The sequence below is a fragment of the Danio rerio genome, chromosome 22 (assembly GCF_049306965.1).
Source record: "Danio rerio strain Tuebingen ecotype United States chromosome 22, GRCz12tu, whole genome shotgun sequence".
Lineage (NCBI taxonomy): Eukaryota > Metazoa > Chordata > Actinopteri > Cypriniformes > Danionidae > Danio > Danio rerio.
Window position 1 is genome coordinate 29,674,462 of NC_133197.1, and position 23,142 is coordinate 29,697,603.

At 35.7% G+C, this 23,142-nt stretch overlaps 1 protein-coding gene and 1 non-coding gene across 9 annotated transcripts in view; one reads left to right on the plus strand and one right to left on the minus strand.

Annotated features, from left to right (window-relative positions):
* Window positions 1–13,053, minus strand: part of LOC141380211 (uncharacterized) — a 29,337-nt gene extending 16,284 nt beyond the window's left edge. The window contains exons 1-15 of one of the 8 annotated variants that reach the window (XM_073937480.1): window positions 12,263–12,355; window positions 9,787–9,818; window positions 9,438–9,562; window positions 9,183–9,215; window positions 7,458–7,547; window positions 7,280–7,351; window positions 6,671–6,759; window positions 6,075–6,177; window positions 5,774–5,879; window positions 5,341–5,571; window positions 4,453–4,522; window positions 4,282–4,341; window positions 3,265–3,324; window positions 887–1,149; window positions 444–637 (exon numbers count right to left, since the gene is read on the minus strand). In XM_073937480.1, the coding sequence (XP_073793581.1) occupies window positions 5,516–5,571; window positions 5,774–5,879; window positions 6,075–6,177; window positions 6,671–6,759; window positions 7,280–7,351; window positions 7,458–7,547; window positions 9,183–9,215; window positions 9,438–9,562; window positions 9,787–9,796 (684 nt within the window). In that variant the 5' untranslated portion in view covers window positions 9,797–9,818; window positions 12,263–12,355 and the 3' untranslated portion in view covers window positions 444–637; window positions 887–1,149; window positions 3,265–3,324; ... (1 more) ...; window positions 4,453–4,522; window positions 5,341–5,515. Of the gene's footprint in view, window positions 1–443; window positions 638–886; window positions 1,150–3,264; window positions 3,325–4,281; window positions 4,342–4,452; window positions 4,523–5,340; window positions 5,572–5,773; window positions 5,880–6,074; window positions 6,178–6,670; window positions 6,760–7,279; window positions 7,352–7,457; window positions 7,548–9,182; window positions 9,216–9,437; window positions 9,563–9,786; window positions 9,819–11,850; window positions 12,109–12,262 lie in introns of those variants that run through there. The other 7 variants (XM_073937477.1, XM_073937474.1, XM_073937481.1 and 4 more) reach the window with 7 other exon arrangements.
* Window positions 13,054–21,074: 8,021 nt separating this feature from the next.
* Window positions 21,075–21,146, plus strand: trnav-aac (transfer RNA valine (anticodon AAC)). The gene has a single exon. It is a non-coding gene; the product is annotated as a tRNA-Val (tRNA).
* The last annotated feature ends 1,996 nt before the right edge of the window (window positions 21,147–23,142 follow it).

A 23,142-nucleotide genomic window follows, 5' to 3' on the forward strand; every position in this document is an offset into this window, starting at 1 on the left:
CACTTCAATATTAATTCAGGATTTTAAAAAGTTTTGATTTAGCATGTGTTTACCGCTCCTGCTCATTCTCTCACACAAACGCACAGCGTGTGTATGCACAAATCACAAAGCAGATCTGCGTATAAACGGCTGTGCAGTAGTTCAAAACTGCATCTGTTGTCAGACAGTTTGAGCTACTTATCAGCATTATGCGAAATGTCGGCCCGAAACTATTTAATTAGATGAACATTTTTAGTCTCATGCCTTACTCAAAATATAAAAATACATTTAGATCATTTACTTTAATGATCAGTAAAGAAATTTTTAACCAGCACAACAAAACATGTTTCTGAAGACAATCACCTACTGCACCTTTAAATGGTTAAATAACGATGCAGCAACCAATATACTGTGTTATAAGACATGAAACCTAAGACAGAGCAGGTTTACAGAGACACACTTACAATGTTGCTGGTATGTTTTCCTGGGGGATCCCAGAAAGAAGTTTTTCTTTTGGGACGTATTTGGCCAGTGCCATTCCAAAACCCTGGGCAAGATCCTTTGCCTCTCCCTCCGTCAGAGTGCTGAATATGGATACCTTAGTTTTTGCCTTTCTAGGCTGCTCCAGCACATTGGTTGGAACATCTTTTCTTCCGACCTATATATAAATAAAGTATAGTGTCACAGATGTAAAGTATATGAGCAGGGCTTTTTAAATGTCATGCATGTGTTCTGTTGATAGCCATGTGAGCCTAAATGTATATGATTTGCTTTCACTAATAATCTGGTATGACATCCTGCACTTTAAAACACTGAAGATATTTACTGTTATTAAATGGCAGGCTTTAAACTATTTTAAATTGCCACTACCTTACTGCTTTTATATTTGAATGTATGCAATACAAACCCTTATTAGCATTCAAAACATGTTTGTGGACATGTTTTCCCCCTTCACTCTCCGCCTTAACTCTTCCTCATCTACCTCGTAGGTCTTCCCTTGTGCAGTAAGCCTTCCTAACACTTTGTAGACTTTCCCTTCTTTTTCCTGCACTCCCTTGTCTTGCCTGTGTATTTCTTCATAGGAATCACACTTTTCTTCCTCCATTTCTTCCTCACTGCAACAGGCAATAGGTTTTCCTATGGCCTCCAACATGGATATAACTGTCTCTTCTGTTCAAAAATGTCAGAATGTTTACAAAGTGGGAAAGTACCTGAACAACACCTGTTTCTAGGCAAACAATGCTTATTTCTAACTTATAAACAATATAAACTTTTCTGACACTATCTAGATGGCATACTGCAGCAAGCTAAACTACACACTGTACGCGTTTATATTTCATAGTATGTACAATTAAGTAGAGACCAGTGTTGGGCAGTAGCTTTGCTACTTTCTAAATCAAATAGCTTTTCTTTAGCGAAGCTATTATTTTAAGCAAGTAGCGCAGTAGCATTCACACAAGCTACATTTAACGATCACTTATAAGTGATGGCTGTTAGGCCGGTGTCTAGCCGATGAAAGTAAATCCATATGGTGTCGAGAATGACAAATTCTTCTTCTACACATTTTACGATGGTCATAAATGGATATATACATATATACACACACACATATATAGTTTACTGTAGTAAAGACTATGGTAATTACTTTTAGTTCATGACAGTTACTAATGATACTGCATTATGCAGTGTAATTCTTAATGAATAGTTGTAAATATGTATAATATAATGCTTATTCCTATATATTCCCCTTTGCCATAAATTACTACTTTATTTTAAATACTATGATTTGTTTCTTTTTAGTACTGTATGTTATTAACAGTAAATAACTGAACTAAAAAATTCTGCCTCATGATTTATTGATAGTTTTATTGATCACTAAGATATGATTGACTTGGATTTAAGCTGCTTTGATTTAAAAATTAAAATTGAAAAAAAAAAAATTTGTTGATGTAGCTAAGCTACTTTTGCAAAGTAGCTTTTAGCTTAGCTCATTACATTTTTCAAGTAGCTTGCCCAACACTTGTAGAGACAGTTTAAAGAGCTTATTTATTAGTTCAAAAATTAGTTTAAAGGTGTAGTATGCAAGTTTGACATCCAGTGGTTGAAGTAGGTATTACATTTCTGGATCAAAACAAACGAAAGTGTAGGTTGCCAGATTGAGGAGGGAGTCTGACTTAAGTCATGTTTTAAATAAAAGCAACGGCACATGATCGAGTGCATAATCTCTACATTAAAAAGGTGTTTTTTGTTCTAACCCACATCTCAAATTAATATTTTAGAAACAGCTTCTATTTCTTGCAGCTTTACAACAGGACAAACTGTCAGCATCTTAGGTACAGCTCATGTGCTTTCAGTTTTAAATGCCAACAATGCGAGTCTGAATGCCATTTTACATGACATTTATTGCCATACTACTGAAAGCAGAAGCAGATAGTTCACCTCAGATCTTGAAAATAAAATAAAGTTTAAAATTGAACTTTAGAACTTTGACTCAGTGCAAGCCAACACATATCAGTGATTCAGCATGTACATTTAATAATGTTAATGAGGTTTAATATGTAATAATTAGATTATAATTCTCACCATTTCGTGAGTGAGGACATATTTTGTGCTTCTGACTGGCTGTATTTAAATTTCTGTTGTGTTTCATCTGGTGCAAACAACCAAATTGCTTATCACTACAAATCTTGTCACGTAGCATGTTGTTAGGAGCGAGGTTACAATGTAACCTGCTCATCTAATGTTTATGCTTGTAATATTAATATTATTTGCAAATAATAACCACCTTATGTGAAACCACATATCCACATATCATTTCACCGGAGGTCAGTCACGAGCACATTATTTGAGAGCCTTTCTAAATGAATGAATGAAATATGCTGTTTTTCACCAAGGCAACCCAGGGTTCTGAAATATAATTGGCTAAACTGGCATTGGGCAGGTAAAAATGACCAAAACAAAGACATCGTACCGGCACGTAACACATTTTTCAAAGCAGAATATCTGACTTCAACATATCCGCAAATATATTATGTTATGTTTATGCTTTAGAAGAGTCAAAAACTTACATACAGCACCTTTAAAGAAAATGTTAGAAACTGCATAGCTAGGCAACAGTTTGACAATTTAAGCTTGTATACATGGTGCAGGTACGTAAGAGAAAAATTACAACAGACCAACCAAACTAGGGGCTTGTTTTTCTTGGCTTTTGAGTGCATTTTAGTAACACTGACTTGTCATTTATTCAGTTAGGTCAGAATGAATGCAAGAATTTGAAAAAGTTACCCTTTTGTACTGCAGAGCCTTTATCTGATAGAGAGGGTTCAACCAACTGGTCCGGGTCAGCTGTTTTAAACAGTAATAAGGTTCCATTAGTCATGTTAATTAAGTGAAGTTTAATTTTAAACTAATTTCGAGAGGAGCATGTGCTCATGATTGACCCAGCTGGTCCACATTAGCTAATTATGATCCTCCAATCAAAGGATCCCAAATCACTATATACATCCTCATTTCCTTTCTACAACTATCTTCGTCTGGAAGAAACCCCCCTCCTACCCTTCTTCCTCCTTTATCCAGAATGGGCGGCACGGTGGCCCAGTGACTAGCACTGTTGCCTCACAGCAAGAATACCAATGGTGTTTGGTCCTCGCTGAGCCATCTGGTATTTCTGTGTGGAGTTTGCATGTTCTCCCCGTGTCCGCGTGGGTTTACCCCAAGTTCCCCGGTTCCTCCCACCATCCAAATGTGCTCTGTATTGTAGATAAAACAAGCCTAAACCTTTTTTTATAATGTCTTACTCTCAGGAAGTTCGCCTTGGCCTCAACAGCGGGGGAGTTTGAGATAGACCTGAGCTCAATTTCCACTCGCCCTGCAAAAAGGGGGAGCCCTGGGCTCGAGGATCCCTTGAGCTCAGGGCTCTCTCCCGGGACAGCATACCAAACAAGCTATGTATAAATCATGAGCTAAGTGTGAACTCTTGAATATACATACAAACATTAACATTACATGTATTAAAGTATTTTTAATCTTTGCTAATGTAAATTATCAAAGCTAGTCATTCTTTGTTAAATTTACTTTACTTACAGTACATTAACATGTTAACAAGCACAACTGTGGATTTTAATGCATTAATAAATTGCTTTACAAATATTGAGCATTTTTTGTTAATATTAGTAAACAGATTAACTAGCGTTATTTACTAAAATCCTTAATGTAAGGTGTAAGCAATGTGGGACATAATGTAAATGAAATGCCATCATAACTAGTGCAAGAATTCTTACTAATCATTAACAAAATTATTACCGGAGCATGCTGCAGTGTCTGGTGAGGGCAAAGACTTTTGGTCCAATAGGTTGCTGTCATCTGTATAGAAAGTCATACAGAACATTTGTAACATCTACAACGAATATGCTTATTATTACTAGTGCATAAAAACACCCAGTCAAAAAGAAACAAGGCTAGTTTTATGTGTACCTTGACATATGTAGCACATGGGTGTGGCTGCACACTCCACGTGCAGCACAGCCCCACAGGCACATGCGATCTGTTAAAACAAAACAGAAAAAAAAATTGCATATACATTAAGGATGAGATTACATCTTGAGCTTAAGAGATTTGAGTCTGTCTGTGTCTCTCTCTTATACACATACATATGTATATGCATGTATGTATGTACGTACAGTTGAAGACAGAATTATTAGCCCCCCTGAATTATTAGCACCCCTGTTTTTTTCCCCAATTTCTGTTTAATGGAGAGAAAATTGTTTCAGAACATTACTAAGCATAATAGTTTTAAAAACTAAATTTGACTAGATATTTTTTGAAGACACTTCTATACAGCTTAAAGTAACATTTAAAGGCTTAATTAGGTTAATAAGGTGAACTAGGCAGGTTAGGGTAATTAGGCAAGTTATTGTATAATGATGGTTTGTTCTGTAGACGATCAGTAAAAAAATTAGCTTAAAAGGAGCTAATAATTTTATCCCAAAAATGTTTTTTAAACAATTGCTTTTATTCTAGCCGAAGTAAAACAAATAAGACCAGAAGAAAAAATAATAGTAGACATACTATGAAAATGTCCTTGCTCTGTTAAACATCATTTAGGATATATTCAAAATTGAAGAAAAAAAAAAAAAAAAAAAAAAAGGGGGGGGGGGGGGCTAATAATTCTGACTTCAACTGTGTGTGTATATGTGTGTGTGTGTGTGTATATATATATATATATATATATATATATATATATATATATATATATATATATATATATATATATATATATATATATATATATATATATATATATATATAATTTGTTATCTTTGCCTAATAGAAGTTTTCATGCCTTTTGGTGTAATCACTTACTTTCGTTTTTCCTGAGAACTTTTTTGCACATATTCCACATTTTTTTGGTCCGATCTGTAAATATATATATATATATACACACAGAAAAACATTTTTTATTTCATGAAACTTCAGAATTATGATCCACTTTCCTAATTTCTGGCTTCATGGATAGCTTTGAGCAATTCATGCTTCACTAGAGCCACAGTTCTGACTTCCTGACATCCAAACAGTGTGCTAATTTTTCAGCCTCTGCAAAAACATCTTAAAATACTTCACAGTGCACACATGTACTTTGATTTATAGATTTAATTTGTTTATTTTGAATATTGGCCTGTTACTTTAATTTTTGAACTACGAAATGGTGAGCAAGATGTAAAAGTCCATGAATCTGAACTTTTAAATATGTAATAATTATACACATTTAAAACATTTCCATTAATAAGGCACGTACCTAAAGATTGAAACAAAAGTGAGGCCAGGCGCATTCTCTCTTGTTGTATTTCAGGGCACTGGAATGATGTAATCAAGCCACCAGCCTCCATGAATTCAGTGGCAAACTTGAAGCGAGACAAATGTTTTAAGAGTAAAAGCAAGATACTGTACAAATAAAGATATTTATCAGAAAATACAAAATCTGACAGATATTGGCACTTTGATATAACCAAATACAAGGTTAGACTACTCACAGTGAAAAGTTAAAATTATATTAGGTATAAAAACACATTGGCAATGATCTATGCTTGGTGACTTACTGCAAGTGTGTGGATACCACATGACACTGAATCTGTTTGCAAACTGTGTGTTGTGGTTTTGAGGTGCCACTCTCCTTTTAATCCTCTTGAATCTGCAAATGCACTGTAATCAAAAAAATTACAAAATGTCACTAGCTTTTTAACACCAAGAATCCATATAAGACAGACTCTTCAGCATTTCACAATTGCTGAATTTATTGCAATAGCAAGCAAATGTTGCAATGAGCTCACACAACTACTGCATATTTTGGGCAGTCGGACATTGTTCAAATTTCTGCCATACTGCAGAGAGCCTTCAGCATAGTTTTACATATATAAAAATATAGTATTCAAAGCCTGTTTGAACAGATCAGTTACTGAAGTTGTATATGGAATATCTATACATTGGTCTTCATAAGAAAAGACTCACTCTCTCTCTCTGACACATTCACTTAATAATTTTCAAATTTGAAAATGCTACTTTCAGCTTTTTCCTTTAAATAAATAGATTAATGGTTCTTGAGGTTAAAAACATAAAATAATTGAGATGTATTATTTAGCCGTGAAAAAAATTACACAAATTTACACAAGAATACTTTCAAAAACTGAATTCATACCTCCAGTGTTTAGAAATTGCTTGACACTGCAACTCCGTCTCTCCAAGTGAATTAAAATAGGTGAGGCACCTTCCGTCAAGTTTGCAATGCTTAAAAAGACATATTTGAAGTTAAATTAAGATAATTATTGCAATAGCATTTACCTGTTGCCATCAAAAAAGCAGTCCAGACATGCTCCACGGTCCATGTTTGCAAGACTGTGACACCTGGCCATGACAGAGTGGCCATGCCAGAGTGATTATTAAAATAATAATAAAGTAATAATTAAGGAGGGGTAATAATTCTGACTTCAACTGTATATGATTCATGTGATACAGCTTATAATAATATCCAAATATTTGATTCATAATTTTAATTATGTAATAAAGACTTTTTTGGTATTTTGCTTTGAAACTTTAGAAATGTGTAGGGCATAAATATACTCAAATTATGTTGCACATTGTGTCTAGCAAAGGTAAACGTCTATTCAAATGAGAGATCCTTAAGGGGACTATATTGAAAGTATACATGAAATATAATCCACATACAAAAATGTTTAATTTGTTAAACATTGTGTTAAACATGTTTTAATTTTTCATAATGTAATTGTTTTATCCTTTCTTTACTCACAAAAAAACTCCAGTGATTGCCTCTTTCAAGATACACACCAAACACCTCCTTTGCCTTTTCTAATATGTTATTCTGCAATTCAGAAACAAAACATAATAAACATGACAATCATCTTTAGAATAAGAATCCTTAAAATAAGCTTAAAAAACACTTACTACCTAAAAAAACAGCTACATACCTTGAGAAAATAATGGCTCTTTGCTCTTTTGGATCCATCTAAAATCTTAGTAAGTGTGTGACAATTAATGTGCACAACACCAGGGCGGTCCTAGTTTAAAGTAAACAAACACATTATTATTTTTCATTGCAGCTGAGTTAAAGAAATAAACAGGATTCCAAGCAAGCCTCACTATATGGTTTAAAAATGATAGTACGAGAGCAGTTCATGTAATCATTAATTATTATATTTATTATTTTTATTACTTTGTTATTATTATTATTATTTTTTTTTGGCTTAGTCCCTTTATTCATCAGGGGTCACCACAGTGAAATGAACCGCCAACTTATCCAGCATATGTTTTTTACACAGTGGATGCCCTTCCAGCTGCAGCCAAACACTGGTAAAAAACCATACACTCCTTTTCACACAAATTCACTAGGGCCAATTTAGCTAGTTATTTAACAGATTTAACACCTCTATTAATCACATTCTTTCTATTTTATCAGGCTGCAATAACCAGATTCCCGATGAATATGTTTGTGATTTTATTTTGTAAGTTTGCTCGAGAGCTATACCAGCATGCAGCGAGTTTGTGTGTGCAAGTGTTAATTTGGGTGTTTATGCGAGGATCAATTATATGCAAGGATCGAGTTTATGTATGTGCGTGTGTTATTGTGGGTGTATGCATGCACCAAGTTTATATGTATATGCACAAGTTTCATACATGTTTTGAACATAGAATAGGTCTATATGCGAGTAATTTATAGAAGTATATGCAAGTGTTGGCAAGCAAAGTTTAATTAAAATCCTACACGTCGCCTCATAGCCATCTGTGTTTGCTTCATTGCGTTCTCTTCACTCTTTCAGTGTCGGGAAGGTGGATGGTGGTGGTGGTGACAGATTGGCCTAAACTTTTATGATGTGTCATCTTCTGACTCTCAGTATGTTCTATTGGGCAAACAGATTTAATGTGTTCCCGCTTCTAGACGGCACCACTCTCCCGCACATTTTGCAGAGCAACGAAACTACACGTTTATCGAAACTTAAAAAGCCAAACCACTAGGACACCACTGCATTAGTATTTCCTCTCTCATCAAATAATTTGTCTGCATTCTTACTTGTGGAAGCTTGTTTATTTACATCTGTGTTCAGGGCAATCATTTTGTAGCTAAAAAAGTCTGTGACGGAGCTTAACCAACTGCTGAGCGCTGGCAGCGTGTCTGTGATGTACTTCATCACCAAGTAACATCATGCTCTTTTTGACAGCTAAGAACTGAACATCATATGAGAGATAAAAGATCATATAAAAATATAATAAAACATATGTATGCAAATTTATATAGAAAGACCCGAAATGGGTTTAAAAATCTTATCATCGTTATTGAAAAAAATCTAGCGCGATATATATTGATATTGAATTTTGTTGCAGCCCTTGAAACATCTATCCACACATACACTACGGACAATTTAGCCTACCCAATTCACCTGTACCGCATTTCTCATGGACTTGTGGGGGAAACCAGAGCACCCGGAGGAAACCTATGCAAACGAAGGTAGAAAATGCAAACGCCACACAGAAACGTCAACTGACCCTGCCAAGGCTAGAATCAGCGACTTTCTTGCTGTGAGGCAATAGCACTACCTACTGAGCCACTGCGTCACCCTGCCCATTATTATTTTTTTTATTATTATTATTGTAACTATGTGTAGCCTTCAAGATATCGCTCATAAAATTACACTTACCTTGCTAAGGAGATCACAAATTGAATCCATGACCTAAATATTTCAAGGACAAACGTGAGAAATAAATAAAATGTGCTCTTTTTTTTTAGCTCATAGAATAGTAAAAAACAATTCTGTAAAAAGGTTAACACACAAAATTACAGAAATAGGCCATGATGGCTTGTTTTACTGGTCAGATAAATAGACAGGAAAAAGGTTACGGGAAAAAATATAGAGTAAAAATTTACATGGCTCACTATAAGGATAATCGTTTACCTCATCAGAAACCTGGTTGTCCCCCATAAGGGTGATCAAACTGTCCACTTGGATATTGTAAGGCCCCACACTTCCAATTGTAAATGTTGGTCTCTTTTTTTGAAATAATGACCTCAATGGCTGATCTATGCAGACAAATATTAATTAATAAATTACACATTTTGCTACCACATTGGTTTTCATTAACAAAGAAATGCACATCTGAAAAACAAATTAAGGGTGTGTTTATATCAATATGGTGTAAAACAAGTTGATTCTCAAACAGCTTATGAAGAGGCAACCCCTTCCAACAATTAATAGCAAAGAATACGCAGTTTTTTTAATTGCAAAAAATAAAGTGAAATAATACCTTCCATCATGTGCTCTTGGTCACTCTAGCTCCTTTAAATACAAAAGAAAGAGTTAGTGATAGAGCCACTCTAAGGTCATTATTACATATTAGAAACATATTAGTGTCAATAAATGAGGGATGATGGCCTGAGGTAAATATTAATGATATGTAGTAATAAATCAGAGAGGATGACCTAAGCTAAATAAATGATATTAATAAATCAGTAATGATGACCTGAGGTTAGCATATTGATGATTTTAATAAATTAGTGATGATGACCTGAGGTAAATATTATTATGTAGTAAAAAAAAATTTGCGATGATGACCTGAGGTTAACATATTAATAATATTAATAAATAAGTGATGACCTGAGGTTAACATATTAATTATATAAGTAAATCAGTTATGATGACCTGAGGTTAACATATTAATAATATTAATAAATCAATGATGACCTGAGGTTAACATATTAATAATATGACTAAATCAGTGATAATGAGCTAAGATTAATATTAATGATAATAATAAATCAGCGATGATGACCTGGGGTTAACATATTAATTATATTAATAAATCAGTGATGATGACCTGAGGTTAACATATTAATAATATTAATAAATCAGTGCAGATGACCTGAGTTTAACATATTAATAAATAAGTGATGACCTGAGGTTTACATATTAATTATATTAGTAAATCAGTTATGATGATCTGAGGTTAATATATTAATTATATTAGTAAATCAGTTATGATGATCTGAGGTTAACATATTAATAATATTAATAAATCAATGATGACCTGAGGTTAACATATTAATAATATGAATAAATCAATGATGATGAGCTAAGGTAAATATTAATGATAATAATAAATCAGCGATGATGACCTGAGGTTAACATATTCATTATATTAATAAATCAGTGATGATGACCTGAGTTTAACATATTAATGATATTAATAAATCAGCGATGATGACCTGAGGTTAACATATTAATAAATAAGTGGTGACCTGAGGTTTACATATTAATTATATTAGTAAATCAGTTATGATGATCTGAGGTTAACATATTAATTATATTAGTAAATCAGTTATGATGATCTGAGGTTAACATATTAATAATATTAATAAATCAATGATGACCTGAGGTTAATATTATTAATAATATGAATAAATCAGTGATGAAGACCTGAGGTTAACATATTAATTATTTTATTAAATCAGTGATGATGACCTGAGGTTAACATATTAATTATATTAATAAATCAGTGATGATGACCTGAGGTTAACACATTGATAATATTAATAAATAAGTGCAGATGACCTGAGTTTAACATATTAATGATATTAATAAATCAGTGATGATGACCTGAGGTTAACATATTGATAATATTAATAAATAAGTGATGATGACCAGAGGTTAACGTATTAATGATTTTAATAAATAAGTGATGATGTCCTAAGCTTAACATATTAATAATATTAATAAATCAGCTAAGGTAAATATTAATGATATTAATAAATCAGAAATGATGACCTGAGGTTAACATATTAATTATATTAATAAATCAGTGATGATGACCTGAGGTTAACATATTAATTTTATTAATAATCAGCTATGATGACCTGGGGTTAACATATTAACGATAATAATAAATCACTGATAATGACTTGAGCTAAACATATTAATATTAATAAATCAGTGATGATGACGACCTGAGGTTAACATATTAATTATATTAATAAATCAGTGATGATGACCTAATGTTAACATATTAATTACATTAATAAATCAGTAATGATGACCTGAGGTTAACATATTAATTAATCAGTGATAACATATTAATAAATCAGTGATGATGACCTGAGGTTAACATATTAATTATATTAATAAATCAGCAACAATGACCTGAGGTTAACATATTAATTATATTAATAAATCAGCGATGATGATCTGAGGTAAACATATTAATTATATTAATAAATCAGCAATGAAGACCTGAGGTTAACATATTAATAAATCAGCGATTATGACCAAAGTCAACATATTTAACAGAATAAATAATCAGATTAAATAAATTTACCGTCTCAAATAACCTGTCTTGTGTTTAAACTAGTGCTGTGTTGGTTCACCTTTCTGGCGTTTGTCTTTAAATGAAATTGACATAATACATGCTAAAAACCGAATTATTAGACAAAAATACGATCGCTAAATTAGCAAGAGACAAGCTTAGTCACGTTTAATAGCTAGATTTAAATTCAAAACAATATTGTTAGCTTGTTTTAATTGAAGCCAGAAAGTAAATCGCAGTAACGGTAGAGCAGCACGTCAATCTAACGTTAGGTAGGGACGGCTAATAGGCTAACTTAATGCAAACTAAAGTTAAATGTTGCTCGTTTGCTTCGCTAGAAAAAAAGGGCAAATCCATAAACACATATGAATTTTACAATCATTACTGCTTCTTTAAACTTATAGAAGAAACCCGGTAATCTTACCTCTTCACGTGTCCTCTTCACAGGTGGAAATGGCAGTTGAGTTGCGTGTGCGTGGGTGTGTGTGGGTGTTTTCTTCTTTTTTGAATTTGCGATTTTGGCGGACTCTGCAGGGGGCACATAATGATGACGTAATAACGTTTGATTGGCTGATAGAGATGTTGTCCCTGGGTTATCATAAATTATGTTGGTCTCAGGACAACTAGCACTTGGCAAAATCAGGACGAGCGAGGAAACCTTAGATGACGGAGATGAACCCATTCTCAAAGATCCCATAATCATCGCTCCTATTCAGTGGGACATCGAGCATGAGATTTTACAAGCCTCTGAACGCAGCCCCACTCCGCAGTCCTGTCCCGAAAATAAGACCTTTGTTCCCCCGTCACTCCGTGAGAATCCCCAATCCAACGGCCAAACAGAGCGCCTGAAGCAGGAGATCGGCAGATTCCTCCGCACTTACTGTCATTCTAACCAGGCTGAATGGGCAAAATTTCTCATGTGGGCAGAATACGCTCAAAACTCCCTGAGAAAGGCATCAACAGGTTTGACTCCATTCCAGTGCGTCCTAGGCTTTCAACCTCCTCTCTTCCCCAGGTCCGGCGAGACCACTGAACCTTCTGCAGTCGATACATGGTTCAGAAGTTGCGATGAAGTGTGGAACGCAGCTCACACCCATCTCTCTCACGCCGTACACCGATTCAAAGAGCAAGCCGACCGGCACCGTCGTCCTGGTCCCACGTATTCCCCAGGACAGTGGGTATGGCTCTCCACCCGTGACCTGCGCCTCAGACTACCCTGCAAAAAGCTCAGCCCCAGGTACGTGGGTCCTTTCCAGATAGACAAACAAATATCTCCTGTTTCGTTCCGACTGACACTTCCTAATCAATAGCGTATTTCTCCCACTTTCCCACAGTCGTGCGTGTTGTATGTTGAGTAAAGTGTGACTTAATAAATACTGCAAATGGATCCCTCCGTGTCAGTCTCCCCGTTACAAACTACAAGAATTTAGCCAAGAGATTCTAACTCATAATGCAGCATTTTTTTTAAAGTTCATTACAGAGTGAAAAATCCCCAGAAAAGTCTGAAAATTTGATTCAACAAAAGTATGCAATTTTTTTCAATGGAATTTGTGTAGTTTTTATACATGTAGATAAAATGAACATTGCTCCAATAAATTAAATTGCCACAAGTATTTTTATAGACTCACAATAGTTGACTTTATTTTAAGGCTGCATGGCTTTCGACTATTCAGAGTTTTTGAAAAGGTTTAACTTAAATTTCTTTTTTTTCAGTATGGCAGAAGGCGTTTTGGAGGTCCGTTGAAAAGGAAATGCTGGGTATTTGGAATGGTTGAAATTTTGCCTTCCCGAAAACCTGTTTTGCAGCTGGTGAACAAACGGGACAAGAAGACCCTTATACCAATCATAGCAAAACATTTCAAGAAAGGCAGCATCATTCATAGTGATGAGTGGCTTGCTTACTCAAGTTTTTCAGAGAGGATACCTACATCACAAAGTGAACCACAGCATTAGTTTTGTTATTCCATCATCACGGGTACATACACAATAAATTGAAAAGGCATGGGCAAACTACAAAAGGGAAGTATGGAGACTGCGTGCAAACCGGACAGAAAAGTCGCTGAAAAACCATCTAATAAATATAGAATGGACTTATTGGTTGGGTAGGAAACACAAACAAGGGATTCTTGGAAGGCTTATACATGACATCAGTCAGCTCTACCAGTGTGTGTGTATACAGTTAAAGTCAGAATTATTAGCCCCCCCTTGAATTTTTTTTTTTTTTTTATGTTTTCCAAATGATGTTTTAACGGATTCAGGAAATATTCACTGTACAGTATGTCTAATAATATTTTTTTCTTCTAGAGAAAGTCTTATTTGTTTTATTTCGGCTAGAATAAAAGCAGTTTTTAATTTTTGAAATCCATTTTAAGGTCAAAATGATTAGCCCCTTTAAGCTATATATTTTTTTAGATAGTCTACAGAACAAACCATCGTTACACAATTACTTGCCTAATTACCCTAACCTGCCTAGTAACCCTAATTAACCTAGTTCAGCCTTTAAATGTCACTTTAAGCTGTATGGAAGTGTCTTGAAAAATATTTAGTCAAATATTATGTACTGATATCATGGGAAAGATAAATAGAGTTATTAAATCTATTTTGTTAAGAAATGTGTTGATAAAATCTTCTCTCCATTAAACAGAAATTGTGGAAAAAAATAAACAGGGGGCCTAATAATTCAGACTTCAACTCTCTCTCTCTCTCTCTCTCTAAATTTCTATATATACACACAGTTGAAGTCAAAATTATTAGCACCCCTGTTTATTTTTTTTCCCTAATTTCTGTTTAATAAGGGAAAGATTGTTTCAGCACATTTCTAAGCCTAATAGTTTTAAAAACCTATTTTTAATAACTGATTTATTTTATCTTTGCCATGATAACAGGATAAATAATATTTTACTTGATATTTTTTAAGACACTTCTATACAGCTTAAAGTGACATTTAAAGGCTTAACTAGGTTAATAAGGTTTGTTCTGCAGTCTATCGGAAAAAAATAGCTTAAAGGGGCTAACAATTTTGTCCCAAAAATGATTTAAAAAAATTAAAAACTGCTTTAAATTCTAGCCGAAATAAAACAAATAAGACTTTTTCCATAAGAAAAAAATATTATCAGACATACTGTGAAAATTTCCTTGCTCTGTTAAACATCATTTGGGAAATATTTAAAAAAGAAAAAAAATCACAAGGGGGCTAATAATTCTGACTTTATTTCAAGTGTGTGTGTTTGTGTGTGTGAGTGTGTGTGTGTGTGTGTGTATGTGTGTGTGTGTGTATATATATATATAAGCAATATCACACGAGTAGCAGTGCGATATGGCTGTATATGGCTGGTGGGAGGCATGCGTTAGTGTCCCCACCAGTGCCGATATACAGCCATATCGCAGTGCTACGAGTGTGATATTGCATTTATACAACAGTTTGATGGCATAATTGTGGATATAAAAACTAAATAAAACATGGAGAGTCTCAAAAACCCTTTAGTATGAGGAACTACTTTCTTCCGCATTGGATTCAAATCATAAGCTGACAGTTAAACAGTTGAGCAAGCATCTTTTAAACTTTAGACCTGTAGTGTCTGCTTTCTGCTGGCTGTATGTGGGCGGAGTAATACACAAAGGGTAAAGAGGCTGTACGGGTGCTGATATTACATAAATATATCACGGCTATCAGCCAATCAGATTAGAGAACCAGACAAAATTGTTGTATATATATATATATATATATATATATATATATATATATATATATATATATATTAAGGGTGGAGCCGAACCCGAATACGGTATTCGGAAAGGCACGAATAGCGTGTTTTTACGAATACTTATTTCGAACAAATACTTGAAAAATTATTTGTATTCGGGAGCAAGAAAAACACTATATCAAAAAGCAGCGTTTCCTCATGAGACCACAGTGCATGCCAGCGTGAGTGAGTGAGTGAGAGAGAGAGAGAGAGAGAGAGAGAAAGAGAGCGAGAGAGACGCTCAGTCGGAGGGCGGGGCGGAGGTGTCTGGCACAATCTTCTCCACAGATACAGACAGAGAAGGCTCGGCTGAGCGAAAAAAATACTTTACTGCATCCCTATTTTTGTTAAATAGAATTTTGTACCTTAATTGGGTTCCAGATGCAGTTTATAAACTTGTAGCGGTGTTTGATCTGGATCGGGAAGTTTGCAATCGGGTGCTCTCTGTTTACGCAACGTTAGCTCTGTTAGCGCGGTAATTTAGACAATAGACTGTTGACAGAGTAACATTAACGTTCATTTATAAAGGTTAAAATGATGCTTGTGCTGTTGTGTCGAATAGTATGCACTTATGGGAGTTATATGGTACGTCTACATTACTGTCTTTTGCAGACAGCAAGATATATGCTATAGGCTAGTTAACCTTAGCATAGCTTCCCGTCACTTTTTATTAACTTGAAACTCCTCAAATACATTTGGGCACCCGAATAGAAAAAGAGTGAGACTGCTTCTGAGCCATTTCTTGGTCCTCCACCAGTCAAAAAAAAAAAAAAAAACATGTTCTTTGTGGAAGAATTTTACAGTCAGTGGAGCTGCAGATAAAACAAACTGATACTGTATAATGTGTGCAAAAGTGAAATCGGCAGAGATATTAAACATCTGTCAACATCTTCTATGCATAATCATTAATTTCTTTTCGGCTAAATCCCTTTATCAATCTGGGGTTGCCACAGTGGAATGAACCACCAATTTATCCAGCATATGATTTACGCAGTGGCTGCCCTTCCAGCTGCTACCCAGCACTGGGAAACATCCATACACTCTCTTTCACACACATACAATAGGGACAATTTAGCTTACCCAATTCACCTGTATTGCATGTGTTTGGACTGTGGGGGAAACCGGAGCACCCGGAGGAAACCCACGCCAACATGGGGAGAACCCAGTCAGGGCTCGAACCAGCAACCTTCTTGCTGTGAGGCGACAGTGGTACTCATTGTGCCACCGCGCAACCTTCTATGTAATGTATTATCACATGCACTAAAAGCATCCTCTCCTGATACTGTCTGTAAACCCCCCACAAGTATCAATCCCCTCAATCAGCACAGCTATGTTCTGCTAAATCCTCCACAAGCACCAAACCATCAACACAGCCACATTCTGCCCCAGCAAGTCAGTTTCAAACCTAAAAAAACAAAAACAAACTTTGTGTCTGTTTTGTGGCAGGCAGATGACAATAGCAGTGCTGTATCTTTTAGTATTATATAGAATACTTTTGTTCTGCCAGATATCCCGGGCAGGGTTTATTAAGATTTATTTAGTTAATTTTAGTATTTGGAATTCTGTCCATTGGAAAAAAGTTATTTCAGAAGAAGAACAGTTTTTTGAAATATTATTTGTTTTTATTCTGTCTATTCAGTGTCCTTCAACAAGAACGGTGGTGGTGGGGTTCATAATATTCACAATGGTATTTTATTAGTTGTTGGTTTAACCATGGATGAGATAATGGCTTCTATGTTATTTTCTTTTCAATGACATTTCTTGTCACATGTTCAAAAACAACAACCAATATTGCATATCTATAATTTAAATAATGGGTATAATTAAACAACACTTTCACTATAATGTAAATTAGAAGTGTAATAGAAAAAATATATATTTTTGCACCATTTTGAATTTTACTCGAATACAAATACAAATACAAATACTTTTCCCCCCCTCAACAAATACAAATACAAATACCGGCTGCTCCGCACATCCCTAATATATATATATATATATATATATATATATATATATATATATATATATATATATATATATATATATATATAAAGAAAGAGAGCGAGCAAGAGCCATTTAATGTTCAGTTGTGTTTACTGAAATTTTTGACAGCAATACATTAAAAGCAGTTGAATGAACTAATGACTCTGGTATTTATTTTTATGTTTTTGTATGTGTGGTGCTGTTGTGTGTCTTCAAATACTTGCACCAGTGTTGCTACTACCTGTCTGTTGACTATCTGCTGAACATTTACGGAATAGTAACCATGCTGTCTGTGATGTTGGCTCCTTACAGTCATTCAACAGCATTTCTTAGGTTTTCACTTCATTTTGATGGGCCTAGTGTGACAACAGATGAGCAGATAAATGTAACTTAAAGTAAACTAACTGTCTACTGAAAGTTAGGTTAAATGCAACAAAAGTTGAATACTTTTGCAAATACATGTATGAAATTTGTACCTAACCCTAACTTTATATTTGTTTAATATTCATTTTAAATTATGTTGCGTTGCTACTTATAGGCATCTGAATGTTTACTGAAGGTCTATTCATAAACTGAATAACAACTACATGCAGACATTGACAACAAAAAAATCTTGATGGTAAATTTACTGAAAACTTGTTGAAGATTTGTTGCATATCTACTAATACACTGTAATACACTACAACCTAATTTGGTAGCACGTAACTTACCAAAAGTTTAATAAATGTTGAGGATTTGTTGCATATCTACTGATACTTTGTTGAACATCTGTTGAAGATTTGTTACATATTTACTGATACATTGTTGAACATCTAGAACCTTAATGCTGAGGATTTGTTGCTTATCTACTGATACTTTGTTGAACATTTGTTGAAGATTTGTTACATATCTACTTATACATTGTTGACCATCTAGAACCTATATTGGTAACACAACTTACCAAAAGTTTATTAAATGTTTACATGTTGTAGACGTTGTAATGATTGCCTAGAAACATTTAAAAGACAATCTAAAGATACTACCCAGGTGAGATTAAACAGATAAGAACTTGAAAAGTAACTTATGGTCAACAGACTATCTAAAGGGGGACCATCAAAATAAAGTGTTACCACCTCCCCTCGCGGTGTCGCAAACTTGCGTAGAATCTGATTTCTTTTAGCTTTATGTTGTGCATGAGCAGGTTGGCCAGTGCGTTTGCTGGCCCTCCATGGTGCAGACCGTACAAGACAGCTCTACAAAAAAAGACTATAAATACTTAAAGCAGCACTGGCCTATTGGTTTCCGTAGTGTAGTTTTTTATCATGTTTGCATTACACGCTAAAGGTCTCCTGTTCGAAACTGGGCGGAAGCATACAATTAGCGAACACTTTTGTCCAAAGCGACATACAATAGTGGAGGTATTCAACAAGACGAGGCAAAGCATACGAAAAAGGGCTATTTATTCCAAGTAATTTGTTTGTGTTCAGAGAATTTAGTGCTGGAGTAGGAGTTTCGTTTTCTTTAGAGAGAGGTATATTCACCGGGGTTTGGGTGTACTCTGAAGAGATGGGTGTTAGCTCTCGTTTGAAGGATACCAGTGTATCCGTAATCCGAGTGGGAATGGGAAGGTGATTCCACCAGCGTAGAACATTGAATGAAAACATTGCGGAAAGTGACTTTCAGTCTCTCTGCGATGGCACCACAAGACAGTGCTCTCACCCTAACCGTGTGGCTATCACCTAACCGTGTGGCTATCACCAGTGGCTATCATGATGGCTATACAAGCAGAGGGTCTCCTGTTAGAAACTGGGCGGAAACGTTCAGATTTGCTTTTACGCACATTCTCCATTGGCTCTCTGCTCACTGGATGATCAACGATACAAGGGCGTGGATCTGTCAAATGTCATGACTTGACGTTGTACGAGGATTTGACGAAAAAATGCCCTGCAAACCTTAAAAATCAACACCATCCCAGGACAATTCTTTTGATCGCCTTTCGGTACACTTGCATTAAAGCCCGCGTGATGCAGCGCTTTGTCAGTGTTACTGTATCATTCGGACATGGTGGCAGAGAGTTAAAGACTTCAGCCTGAGCACACTGCCGCAGGCTCAGTTTGTCAGAAGTGGGATTCGAACCCACACCTCATGGAGTGACTGTGACCTTAACACAGCGCCTTAGAGCGCTCGGCCATCCTGACATGCATACCTTGTGGGAGCTGTCTCCTGGGAGCCACAGCGCAGTACCGTGACATGGAATGTGGTGTTTCACAGCTTGCCCAGCTCCTGCTGTCCAGCTCATTGGCGCAGCAGGCAGCTAAGCTGTGCTCGCCTCCTGGGGCTGCGCCTGGTTTCAATAGCCAACACTTGACAGCTGTCATTGCTTACGGCCGCACCACCCTGAGGGCGCTATAGAGCAAACAGGAAGTGAGTTGGCAGCAGTAAGGAGAGAAAGGCTCTCCCCATTTTGTTTGTCTACCTTTTTGTTTATTGACCTTAAGTGTCTTTGTTTGTTTGTTTTGTTTTTGTCTTTAAAAACCACCTAACAGCAGCATTTTGCTGACTTGAGGGTGGTTATGTTGTGTGTTTTATTTTTAATCATGGACAGATTACCCGGCAGCGACATGGAAATGGAGGGACTTGCATGAAAGGATAAAGAAAATGGGCTGGATAATAGACGAAGAGATAAAGAAAATGGACTTGACAACAGACAAAGAGATAAATAAAATGAAGAGCCCGGCCAACGAAGAGGTGAAAAAGGTAAGGATAAGCAAGAGATACAAAGAAGAGTATGCACAAAGAAAGCAACAGTAACTGTAGACGTAGAAATGTAAAAGATGCAAGAAGATTTGATATAATCAAAGCAGTCACGGAGCTGATTGGAGAAGGAAGAATTCTGGCGGTGAGACCCAAACAAACAAGGGAGTATGAAGTAACATTGGAGACTGAAGATGACACCGAAATTTTAATAGACAATGGATTGACAATTAAAGGAGTGAAATCTGAAGTACGGAGGTTACAAAACAGAGACTATGTTGTTTCGTTCAAGCATCTGCCTGTTTACCTAGCTGATGAAGAAATTTTAAGCAAGCTAGAGGGATGGGGAGTTTTCCCCATGTCTAAAACTAAAAGAAGACTGTATCCAGGCACAAACATAGAAGATGGAACAAGGTTTGTAAAAAACAGATTTCCAGAAGAGACGGTCTCCTTACCATACAGTACCAAAATCGAGACGGCGGAAGGGCCACAGCACTTTAGAGTCATGCACACCAATCAGGTAAAAACCTGTCGACTATGCATGAGCTCAGAAAATGTGATGAAGGAATGCCCAGAATTCAGGTGCTTCAAATGTAACGAAAGGGGACATTTCGCAAGGACCTGTACAGCTGTGTTGGGCCCGGATTGTAAATTGGCCCTAATACCTGCAGGGAGCTTGTCACGCTGAGTTGGCTTTGTCCGCTTGATTGACAAACGCGTACACCTTGTTTTATCCTTGCAGGCCTAACTTTGCTGATGAAAACACTTGTGGGGTGTCTGTAGTGTAGTGGTCATCACATTTGCCTAACACGCGAAAGGTCCTCGGTTCGAAACCGAGCAGAAAAAGTGTTCTTCTTTTGGCGACAAAATAATAACATCCACTGCCGCACTAGCAATGATCGTCAACAGGCACCCAATCAAAAAGGGTTATCTGCTTGTTGTGCTCTTGAAAGTTTCCGTAGTGTAGTGGTTATCACGTTCGCCTTACATGCGAAGGCCAGTCGCACATAGGTGTAGAGCGCGGTCTAGCCAATTGGAACGAAGGAAGTTGCGACAAGTAAAATACACAAAATTATGGGGTTGGAATCCCGTTTCGGCCACAAATAATTTAAAACCAATTTGTATTTTCTTTTCATCTAGACACACTTTAAGTACATTTAACATAAAATAAATGATCATTTTGCATAAAGATACAATAAATCTTGCAACAATCGTGCTAGTGTCATTATTTATTCATATAAATGAATGAATGATAACAAGAATTAATTTATTCATTTAATTACTGTGTAGGATTTACGAAATGTGATCTAATTATGTATTTGGAATATAACATTTAGGGTATATTTGATTCTGTCTGATACTGTTTACTTCTTTGACAATATGCTGTGAAAAGCTCTATATAAATAAAAAGGGATTGCTTGATTGATTTTTAATTTAGAAAATGTGAATGTGAAAAACTGAAAGGAACATTCTGATCATATTTTATCCCCTTTTCCTTTAAAATATATTATTTTTATATTTGTATGACTATGTACAGAAAACCCAGAAAAAGTCAGAATTATTGGGCCCTGTTAATTTTTCTCTGTTTTCTGTTTAACAGAGAGCAGATTTTTTTTGCACATTTCTAAACATAATAGTTTTAATAACTCATCTAATAACTGATTTATTTCATCTTTGCCATGATGACAGTAAATAATATTTGACTGCTTATTCTTCAAGACGCTTTTATAATAATTTGTTATTGTTGATAATTAATATTCATAATCTGGGAATCAGCTCGGTCGCGCGAGCATGATCATATATATTCATATGTTTGTTTGACCAAATTGACTGAAGCTTAAGCCGGAATATTAATAATTAAGAATAAACCGTTATTGTTGATTATTAATATTCATAAAATGAGCTAATTTCTGTTACATAATTGGTGGAGAACGCAGCAGTCATTTTCAAACATTTTCTGTGAAACAAACTTTCCAATTCATTGTGATTTATGGAGCGCGCTATAGAAGAAAAAAAAGTACCGCGAGAAGCATTTCCTTTTCTTCAAAGCTGGGAGGACAAAAAGCCTCCTCTAGCCTTTCTGTTCACTAAACACAGCAGAGAGCTGCCTGTGTTGAGTGTTGTGTCGATTTTGCAGAGACGCACGTTCCGCAAATCATTTAAATATTTTAGTGTGCCTGTCGGAGGAAAATACACCTCCCTCAGCGCTTGTGGGACAGTTTGGAAACCCCAAACCTGTCCGTTTAAAAGGCCTTCTTATAGCTAGAAAACCTCTAGACTATTTTTCCTGTGGTTTCAAACTGTTAGATTAGCTGCCTAACGTTTAACCTCTTTGCTTCGCCGCCGTGCGAAATTAATTTCAGAACTGCTGGACGGTTCTAAATTAATGTATTTGGGAGTTGCAAGCTTGCCTTTTAACCGCTTTCTGACGAAAGGAATTCTCAGAATCATAAGCGTGTTTTAAATGGTACCGAAATCTGATATGGATGTGAATTCGTCCGGACCAAATCTGTGTACAAACGTGCACCGCCTCGAGAGACGTCTCGCATTTTATGTTTGTTTGTCTAATTAATTGTAATGGTCGAATATTATTATCAGTGTTACGGCAACATGATATAATGACCGCTTATGCGAATCTTAGTGGTTCGCACTTTGCCTTTGTGAAGTCAGCCGCATACCAAGTTATGAATGAGAGCTCCTTTCATTCATGACACAGCTCTTCGAGCGCTCATTGGCTCCTCGTCCACGTAACTCGTGCGCGCGCACGCATTCGTGAATGACGTAGCCACCACCCCAAAGCATAAGATCCGCCTTCAGGAGGCAGAGTGTGTGACGCGGCTTA